Source organism: Capsella rubella, unplaced genomic scaffold, assembly GCF_000375325.1.
Source record: "Capsella rubella cultivar Monte Gargano unplaced genomic scaffold, Caprub1_0 scaffold_5, whole genome shotgun sequence".
NCBI lineage: Eukaryota > Viridiplantae > Streptophyta > Magnoliopsida > Brassicales > Brassicaceae > Capsella > Capsella rubella.
In genome coordinates, this window is record NW_006238919.1 from 10,709,718 (window position 1) to 10,720,032 (window position 10,315).

The following is a 10,315-nucleotide window of genomic DNA, read 5'->3' on the forward strand; positions in this document are numbered from 1 at the left end:
CCGCCAGTGGAGGTCTCTGATCGTTTTGTCTCTTAGTGACGATCAAATGTTCTAGAAGCCACGTCATCGACTTCGATTGGCGGTGAACTGGGGAGGTGACTCGTGGACCGAGGCCCATATCCAACATTAACCCGTGAGCTTTCGAGTCAACTAAACGTGACAGCCCATATATGAAGCCCATTTATACAGAATAAGGCCCATTTAGTGATTTGATTATCATCTCCACCGTGTTCTTCTACTGCGGTGGACTATCGGCGCTGTCACACGGTGTAGGAGGAACGGAGAGAGAGGTCGATCATCATCTCTTGATCATCGTCTCAATGGCGCAGATCCCGAACTTGAAAATGCTCCCCTCAATCTCAAATCCATTAGGTGAGTCGATTACCATATTCAATCTTCGATGGATCGTTTCTTCTCCTTTTCCTCTCTCATATATGTTGGCTCATTTCTTTATTCAGGGTGAAGTCTCAGAGGGAGCTCGTTAACTTGCTTAAAGACGTAAGTCTCGTCACTCTCCTTTTCTTATGATTCAAAATGGGTCGCCTAGAGTTGTCAATTTCAAATATTTGATCAACACATCTCTGTTGATAATTTGAAATGAAAATAAAGAAGTCTTCGTCTCACTTGTATTCCGAATTCTTCTCTTTTCGATGAAATTACTGAACCAATGTCGTATGCTTGAGAGCATTAAGATGAATGAACTCTGGAGATGATTTACAGATTCCTGAAGATTTTGTTGTTCTTTCTATTTGGTGCCTTTGATTGTAGATTCGTGGAACTAAGTGCCTGGTTATTGATCCAAAGCTCAGTGGCTCCATTTCATTGATCATCCAGACGTCTTTGCTGAAGGTAATTACACGTTTTTCCTACTTATTTCATCTTGTGGAATAATTAGCTGTGGTGAGGAAATTCGTAAAATTGAAATGTAGAGAAAAGGAAGATCTTTTAAAGGTTGAGTTTGGTTTTAACATTAGCGTTGGTTTGATTTTATTTTTCTTTGCTTAATAGGAGCTTGGTTTGGAGTTACGACATCTTTCTGCAGAACCAGTTCAGACTGAATGCACAAAAGTGATTTATCTTGTTCGCACTCAACTCAGTTTTATGAAATTCATAGCTTCTCACATTCAAAATGATAATTCAAAAGCGATTCAAAGAGACTACTACGTTTACTTTGTCCCTCGTAGGTCAGTTGCATGTGAGAAGGTATGTGGTTATGGTCATCCTCCTATACAATGTCTGATTGTGTTTGCTTGTTTTACTACCTTTAAATAATGGATGATAATTATTTTATTCTGCTACTTTCAGATTCTAGAGCAGGAAAAAGTGCATAACCTGGTTACTGTGAAGGAGTTTCCTCTGTATATGGTTCCACTAGATGAGGATGTGATTTCATTTGAGCTTGAGTTCTCTGAAAAAGTGTGTAGAACTCTCATGGGTCCAATTCTTACTTATTACTTGATGTGCCTTTTTCCTTGAGGCCTTAAAATCAGAGGTTTCCTATGTATCTTGTTATATGGTTTTTGAATGATAGGACTGCCTTGTGGATGGGGATGTTAGCTCACTTTGGCATGTCGCAAAAGCCATACATGAGCATGAGCTTGAGGTTTGAATCTTTCTTTGTTCTGTATATAATGATCCACACAATACTATCTCATGACTAACTCTTCTCTTAGTTTTCTTTTGGAGTTATATCAAAAGTGAGGGCAAAGGGAAAAGCATCAGTTCGTGTTGCAGACATACTAAACCGCATGCAAGTGGAGGAACCCGTCAATACGAATGATGTAACTTTTGCCTAAAATTGATTGTTATAATAGTGACGCTGCTATCTTATATTTGTAGAAAATGCTTTGGTTTCCTCTTTCCACTATTTTAAATGATGTCTGTTCTATATTAGGTGGGAAGGCCTGAGTGGATACTCTCATTCTATTGGATAGAGAGGTAAGATTATCATGTGTATTCCTGTTATTTTAAATCCTTAAAGACAACAATGTCCATCAAGAATTGAATGTTAAAGAGTTCTGCCTGATGTGCACATTGAAAAAAAAATTGATATGACGCAAACAATTGATTTACTGCATATAAAGGTTAAGAGGTTGAATATTGTTACAATCCCACTTAACCTGGAATTCGGACTGGATGAGGGACCTTTAGAATGCATACTTGTGAACGATGTCTTCACATGCTGCTATCAGTTTCAACTTTTATTTTTCTCTTTCAGGTTGACATGGTTACTCCTATGTGCTCCCAATTAACTTATGAGGGCCTGATAGACGAGGTAATATACTGCAGTTTTGAGTTTGAGTAGAAGTAGCTTGAGTAGATTTTTCCCGCAGTGCACTTTTTTACTCTCTGAGGGAGTGATTCTGACTTTATGTATCATAGTTTTACTAGTAATTTCAGTTATATTGAGTGTTTTTGGTTACTCTTCTCATTATAAAATTTTACACAAGTGTGAGAGCCAAATTAATTTCTGCGGGTGTTCTCATTATCCTGCTACTTTTCTCAAATTTGGGGAAGATAAAGCAGTGGTGTAGAACTATTTGGTTTCATTGGCTGCAATGATTACCAACAACAATACAATTTGGATTTTAATTATGCTGGTTGATTGGATTTTCTATTAGCTGACTCCAACGTTTCTTTAAAGTTTTTGCATATCAGTAATGGAGCTGTCGAAGTTGACTCATCTGTGATGGGTGCTCAGCAGGAGGGAAGAAAGATGAAAGTTCCCCTTAATTCAAGGTTAGTTGTATAGCTCATATATAGATTCATTCAATCGTGTAAGACAAGTGGCTCTTTTTCTTCTATTTTACTAATGATTTGTGAGAGATACATGAAATGATTTACTTGGATGGGATAGGCACACATTTTTGTTACTAGTCCTTGTATTTATTGGTTATGCTCTTAAAAGAGGTTTCTAAACTGATAGCTAGATTAGACTTCCAAAGCTATGTGTTGTGTGTCTGTCTATTTCATTCCATAACTTTGTGTGGATGTATTCATGATGTTGATCTGAAAATGAAAATCTGTTAACTAGCCAACACTTCCAGTTGTAGGACACGTTTGAGTGTTAACTTTATTTCTTTAATTTTACAGTGATAAGTTGTTCAAGGAGACAAGGGATCTCAACTTTGAAGTCGTTGTACAGGTTGACCTTTAGCCTTTTGGCTTTCATTTTTTGTGACAAGGGATTCTATTTCCTTATCTTCCAGAGGCAGGTTTTACGTCAGAAGGCAATGTCTATGAAGGAGGACTACACTGAAATTAATTCTGTACGTTTGTCTCTCAGAGACTCTCTCTCTCTCTTCCTTTAGTAGTCTTGTTTATATGGTAGAAATTATGGTACATACATATTTATTTTCAAATTTTGTAGCCATCAATCATTTTATGCCTTAAGAGAACTAATGAAGAAGCAGGTTTGGTTGTTCTTGGCTTCCGTTTAGAATTAACTTCATTTCTTTTATTCTATGGTTAGGTTAGTTTGACATTCTAATGACTTCGTTGTACCTTTGTGGTTCCTGCAGGAACTGGCTGACAGTGAAACGGACACCGAAACTTATAGTTCAAGATACTGATACATCAAGGTAATCATTTTTTCCTTATGCTCCTACTGAGTACATGATATACTTCATTGATTTTGTTAATGTGATTAGGCTTATGAAGTAGGTCCAGATGTCTACTCCAGAAATATGGAAACTCGAATGCTAAATTTCCACTTGTATATTTGAAGATACCCCTCGTAATCTTTACTGCATGATCTGACAACAGCATTGGCTGAATGTTACATTTCAAATCTCTAATGAACTTGAAAGCTCTTTTTTGACTTGCAACTTTTGTTGATCTATGAGGACTTCCTCTATTTGTGATGCATGAACTAACATTATCATTTGTATATTCAGTTTTCATAGCATTACAAAATTGTTTTCTCGTTTGTAGTATGGGATCATCGGGTTTTTTTTTTCTTCATATGGTACATTTTTTTGCTTTCATTTTGTGTGTACATACATCGGATAATATTGATTTGCTAGGCCTTGCACCATCTTTTACAAGTCATGAAGTGGAGTGCTTAATTAAATAAGTTTTGAGTTGTGAGGAAAATAAATTTCTTGTGCAGGCCTAATGATATCTCTTATGTCTATTCTGGATATGCTCCTCTTAGCATTCGTCTTATCCAACAAGCTATTCATTCTGGATGGTTAGTTTGTTCTTGCATTTTATCTCAACATTTTTGCTTATGTGTAACACTTTGGCTTTCCTAAATAAGAAAATAACCATGAAGTAAAATAAAAACTGAGCATAAATGTCGGAACTTGAGAGAGCTTTTACTAATCTATACATGAATGTTGAAAGAATTGGTTTATTTGATGACTCCATCTACCTTACAAGCGACCTATGGAAGACATTTTGAAACTGTTACCTGGACCACATTTGGAAACTAAAAGAGTCAGTACAGTTTCTCCTTTTCCTAATTTAGAGAGATAAAAATGAAAAGGCTTCCATAATTGTTATGCTTCTCTTGCAAATATGTATATCTCTGTATACCTTCTCAGTACATATTCGATTGCAAATATGTATATCTCTGTATACCTTCTCTGTGCAGAGTGGACTCCCAAGTAGTCCATCAGTTGATTCACTGCATGGAGATTCAAATGGGCAAGTTTCTCATACAATTAGTTTACTGCCACAAAATGTAGTTTCTTCAAGACGTTAAGACATTGAACTGTTTTAATGGTGAGAAACCATTACAGGGTTGCTGATGGTAGATGCTCAATCGTTCTTGTTGTCTTCATTGGAGGTGTAACATTTGCCGAGATCTCTGCTCTGCGGTATCTTGCCTCTAAGGTAATATGCAAACTTCAAGTGTTTATAGTTAAAAGACAACTCTTTTTTGTCCGCTGAATCCTCCATTCTTTTGTCTGCATAATTATTTATCAGGAAGGAATGGCTTATGATTTGATTATTGCTACGACTAAAAATCGTCAATGGTGCAACATTGATAGAGACATTCATGGAAAAACTAGGCTGATTCATAACAGGTCATTATGTTTCGTATTTTCTCTTCTGAGCCTGTGTTTATTTATATATTTTTTGTTTCTCGTTGTTTGCCTTCTGGATCATTTTGGTTGCAGACTGAGAATAGTATTCGAATGTTGTAGAGTGTTCCAGTTTTTACTTTTTGGAGTGAGATATAACACGATCTTCTTGTACAAAATCAATGATGTTTTCTTGATACATCTTTCATAATTAAATAGACAAACATTTGTTTTATATTACATGTGTAAAAAATATTATCTCAAACGACAATGTTAGGAACTAAAAAACGACAATGTTACAAGGCATCATTACACAACTATTAATACAGAATCTCATCACCACCGAACGTGACAGTAAATACTGTTAGAATTTGGACATGAAAAGTCGCATTTTGTCCATTTTCAGACCAAATATTAAAAAAAAACAAAAAAAAAAATAATAATAATAATAATGTTGTCGTTTCTAAGTTTATATCTAAGCATTGAATTTTTATTCATGTTTATTGTGTATTTTTAATTATACTGATTGCCTTAATTATAAATTTGTACGAGTATATTATCAAGGTTAACCAAGTCAATAATAAGAGAAATCTATTGGCATTTGAAATAATCAAAAGTCAAAACCTTTGGCCACGAGAGCTCAGAGTAGGTCTAGTTCCGCGTGTAAAGAATAATCTCATGTGCAGTGCAATGAGCGTTTGTATGGCTCTCGACCTGTTCTAGTCCTCTTTGAACTGGTTAACAATAATATATGTATTGATAATTTCAGGTAAGCTTTACTCTTCTCTTCTTCTGATGGAATCACATAGAATCCCACTCTTATAAGTGTTGATGGTTCATTGCTAAATCTAACTTGGGCTTCCACTTTTGAGGTTCGTAATATATTCCCCAGTATCATTCAACCTCAAATCTTCACATTATACAACACGCTTGACAGATAGAGAAATATTGTTGTTAAAACATTACATTTAAAAGTATGAAACGATTAGTTGTCCAGAAACAGGTTTTTTCTGTTGCTTTCCCTGAAGATGAGATGGATGATTCAATCATGACGGAGGAGTAGGACGAGGTAGCCTTTTGCCAATTTCCTATCAGACAATGTACACTCCAAACAAGTTAAATCCATATACACCAAAAACTATTTCAAAATAACTGTTATAAGGCTCATTTTCAACAAGTTATAAAACTGAACCCTGGAAGAAAAGGATAAGAAAACACAATCATTAACCAAAGATCTCACTGGCTATCACATTTTCATCCTCCAAATCCAAGTTAATGACAGAAACGGATCACAAGAGCTCAATAAATGCAGATAACAAGACAATCATCATAATCCAGAGGCAATAGAGAAATGCATACCTCAAACAGTTGATTTATGTTATCTGCTGTCTTGGCTGACGTCTCAATAAAGAACATTCCGTTCTTCTCTGCAAGCTCCATCCCATCCTGTTAAGAGAAGATGTGGTTTGCGCTGAAGAAGCATATGACAACAAAATGTTCTACTGAATCTGGTTGAAGAAGTTTATGCAAACTCACCTCGGTTGGTACGTCTCTTTTTTCATGTAAATCAGCTTTGTTACCAACCAAAGCCATTACAATATCTGGGCTTCCGTGCTTTTGCAGTTCCTGTCAGATTTAAGGGTCGGCGTAAGCAAAAACACTAGATTCAATATAACTTTAATAAATTTCCTACACGGAGTTGCAAGTTATTAGGAGAAAAATGTCAGTAAGATATCCTGGTAATATCTATTTTGAGTAAGAAAACTGTGTGATATTGGAATATTTTGTTTCCTCTGAGTGGCTGTCATAAAGATGGCAAGTCACTCAGTAACAAGATAGATGCCAAGTTGGAGGAATATGGGTAAATCAATGTTTCAATCATATGGGTCCAAGGACAGCAAATAGGTTTTTTACTCTTTCTATGGTTATAAAATTTTCCGCAAGTAAAATTTCAGTCATAATAGAGAAATAGCTCAGAAGCTATTGCACAAATCCTAAGAACATAAAGAAAATGGAACATACCTTAACCCAATACTCTCCACGATAGTATAGTGGTGCAAGAGCAGAATACCTATAAAATGAAGTGAATACAGATTAGTCCTAGTAAGCAGGCAAAGCGTTTATCTAACAAATAAACTAAGCCAGAAAAGAAAAAAAATCATCTTTGTAAAGAATTTAACACCTTTCTTGGCCAGCTGTATCCCATATTTCAAACTTCACTGTGGTAGAGATTGTTTGGGACAGGAACGAGGCTCCGACAGTTAACTGATACATAGTAGTTTTGAGATTCAATGCAGATAAGAGTACAGTAAAAGTCGTATATAGCAAGGTTTTACATACAAACCAAGACACAAACTTACTGATATACATAAAGACAAAGAAACAGAGAGTTAGGCTAACGAACCTGGATGAGATCATTTCCATCAAAAGGTGGTTTCCCACTAAGAAGCTGAAGAAAAATCGAATCAGCCTGAAACATCAATGACACAATGTGAAGGTAAATTGAAAGGTAAATTCCAGAATGAAGGAAGCTTTTTTAAGTTACCTGAGTGTAATATTTACCACGCTGAAAAGGTTTGTAAGTAGAGCCACCACGAGATTGAGATGCTCCACCAGATCTTCCAACAGACTTTCCACCAAACCGTCGTCCATGAGATGAGGGGGGAGGTAAGTGGGGAGGTGGAGGAGGAGGAGGATCAGTGGGGAATTTGGGATGATTCTTAATATCAAACAGGTGGTCGACATTATGTTGAATAAGTTTGTACAGTTTAATTTTGTCTGTGCAGCGCAAATCTCGAAGCTTAGTTCCAGCAGAACCAGCCTGGTAGATAATCAGCGTTTTGAAACCGGCGTTATAAACTTGCTCCAGCCAAAAGTTGTAAAAAGAATCGGAAGTTAAGACAACGACCACTCCACGTCTGCCAGCTCTTGCTAGTGTCTCATACCAACCAGCCAAATATTTCGCAATCACAGTATCCGCAGCATCTTTCCCAGAAGAACCGACTACTATTAATTGGATGCCCAAATTACGCAACTCCCTTCGTACCCGTGCAGAGATCCTATCACCGGTAGCCATTCCAACAACTGGAAGGATTTTGTATCTGCCTCGAAAGTTATAGCTACGAATAAAGTTCATTACGTAGTAGAATTCGGTTCCCGCAGACATATCCGCCGGAACTTTTGAGGATTCTGAGTCAACTAAAATCAAAATATCCTACAAGAAAGAAGAAAACTAAAGATGAGATAAACCCTAAATCAAGGCATCAAGGCGATGGAGAATCAAAAATGAATCGGGTAAACCTACATCGTCGTTGCCAACGACGCCGCCGAGAGCCATTAGGTCGTGATCAATGTTAGGTCTTTGTTAGGTATTTGGGAGCGTAGTGTATTTGTGAATTTGAGAGCGTAGTGTAGTGTATTTGAGAGCGTAGTCTCGCTAATATAATCTCCCTGGGCAATGTGTGTGTATTTGAGAGCGAGTTAAAATCTTCAATTTTTTAAAAAAAGGTTTTGAACCAAGAAAAATATCTAAAACTAAAATCTTTGAAAGAAAAAAAAATTAAATAAATATTAAATAATATAATGGCTAATCCTTCTGACCTCAAGATTCACCGGTAGAGGTTGGCCTCTTCTCATGCCAAGATTCACCGGTAGAGGTTGGCCACCGTAAGCCACCGGTTTGAAAGAGGCTGCCCATGCCAAGATTCACCGGTAGAGGTGGGCCACCGTAAGCCACCGGTTCGAAAGAGGCTGCCCATACCAAGATTCACCGGTAGAGGTTGGCCACCGTAAGCCACCGGTTTGAAAGAGGCTGCCCATGTGGCCATGTCAAGATTAACCGGTAGAGGTTGGCCACCGCAAACCATCGGATTGAAAAGTTTTGTTCAATAGACTAAGATGGGAAAACAAACCAACCAAAAGAGAGAGAGAGAGAGAGAGAGAGAAAAAAAAAAAAAAAATCCTTAGCACACAAGAAGTCATTTTATTATTTTGTTCAATGGATGAGAAGTACATGATGAGGAGGTCTGTTTATAAAGAAAAATATTGGGGTAAGGGTAGGTGAGAGATGTAGTCTATTCCGCTTTCACGCGTCGGTCAATATCTTACCTAAAATGTCCCTCTGTTTTATTAATAATTAAGAGGATTAATAGGTTGTCAACTTAAAAGATTGATTCAAACTTTACTTAAAAAAATGAAAAATAATTATAAAAAAAAAAAAAAGATTGATACATATCCCCGATTTTACGTCCTCGCCAAAGGCATCTTTTTATACTATTATTTTTAGCTAAAGATTATTCTTTTTTATTAAGATTTACTAGGTGTTAATAATACCTAAAATATTGCCACGGATTCAACAACTTTTGCTTAAAAAGAGGAGATACAATGGAAACTCCCGAGTTTTACTGTCATTACTTTTACTTATAACATTTTGTTTCTGATTTTAATTTATCAATTTATTTATTAAAGATTAATTCAAAACTCATGAAATCCTAACTCTGTTTTCTTTTTTATTTTAATGGGAAAATGCAACATCTTCTTCCTTTCTAGTAACACGTACCACTTAAAGCAATCATCTACTTTTCTAAAGTAAAAAATCTTCTTTCTCCTTCTTCTTTCTCCTATACACTACCAAAAAATAAAAATAAAGTAAAATCTTCTTTTCAAGTAACAGAATCAAAACTCTGTAAACTCTTAATTCTGTTTTCTTTCTTCTTTTAATGGAAAAAGTAACGTATTCTTCTTCTCGTCTCCGACTAGTAACACCCATAATTAAAGTTAAATTATAGTCGATGTTATAACTTAACGTGATTTACAATAAAAATGATGTAGCTACAAGAATTTGCAAACTGTTGATTTTTATGTGAAAATGTAGCTACAAGAATCTGCAAACTGATATAATTAATGAATTTGATGTAGATATATGAGTTATCAGTTTCATGATCAAAACAAGTGATTGGTCTTTCATGTGCTTTTAAAAGTCGCAGAATATATTATTAAAAATTAATTACAATAATAATAATAATATTTATTACAAATTTATCAATTAAGTTAAATAATACTAACTTTTTTTTTGTAAGACAGTTATTTTAAGATTATTTTTGTGACATAATAATTACAAAACTATATAACGTACGTTTCATAGCATATTTTAAAATTGTATCCTTTTCAAATCTACGCCTATAAATATCTTCTGTATTTTGAATGAAAATAAAACCCGTAAATTTTTTTAAAAAAAACCATCTTTATCTTAAAATAACTAAAAAAATTAATCACAAACAATACTT

At 35.5% G+C, this 10,315-nt stretch overlaps 1 protein-coding gene and 1 pseudogene across 3 annotated transcripts; one reads left to right on the plus strand and one right to left on the minus strand.

The window, feature by feature from the left end:
• The first annotated feature begins 208 nt into the window (after nucleotides 1–208).
• Nucleotides 209–5,267, plus strand: LOC17886486 (annotated as a pseudogene).
• A 447-nt stretch (nucleotides 5,268–5,714) lies between these two features.
• Nucleotides 5,715–9,013, minus strand: LOC17887276 (ras-related protein Rab-33). Of its 3 annotated transcripts, XM_006291264.2 has the most exons (9): nucleotides 8,631–9,012; nucleotides 8,335–8,480; nucleotides 7,576–8,244; nucleotides 7,435–7,500; nucleotides 7,213–7,295; nucleotides 7,053–7,101; nucleotides 6,567–6,656; nucleotides 6,390–6,476; nucleotides 5,715–6,118 (listed from the first exon to the last, which is right to left on the minus strand). In XM_006291264.2, the coding sequence occupies exons 2-9, from the start codon at nucleotides 8,365–8,367 to the stop codon at nucleotides 6,077–6,079; spliced, it is 1,119 nt and encodes a 372-aa protein (XP_006291326.1). In that variant the 5' UTR covers nucleotides 8,368–8,480; nucleotides 8,631–9,012; the 3' UTR covers nucleotides 5,715–6,076. The 3 variants fall into 3 exon arrangements, with proteins under 3 accessions (XP_006291326.1, XP_023639199.1, XP_023639198.1); XM_023783431.1 differs by lacking the exon at nucleotides 8,335–8,480 and having other exon boundaries at nucleotides 7,435–7,479; nucleotides 8,631–9,013; XM_023783430.1 differs by lacking the exon at nucleotides 8,335–8,480.
• Between the last annotated feature and the right edge of the window lie 1,302 nt (nucleotides 9,014–10,315).

Coding starts and splice junctions, on each gene's coding strand:
- LOC17887276 (XM_023783430.1), bottom strand. CDS start 8,666: ATGAGAAGAGGCCAACCTCTACCGGTGAATCTTGAG. Junction 6,657..7,052: donor GTGGAGAGTATTGGGTTAAG/GTATGTTCCATT, acceptor TAAATCTGACAG/GAACTGCAAAAGCACGGAAG. Junction 6,477..6,566: donor AAAGAGACGTACCAACCGAG/GTGAGTTTGCAT, acceptor TTCTCTTAACAG/GATGGGATGGAGCTTGCAGA.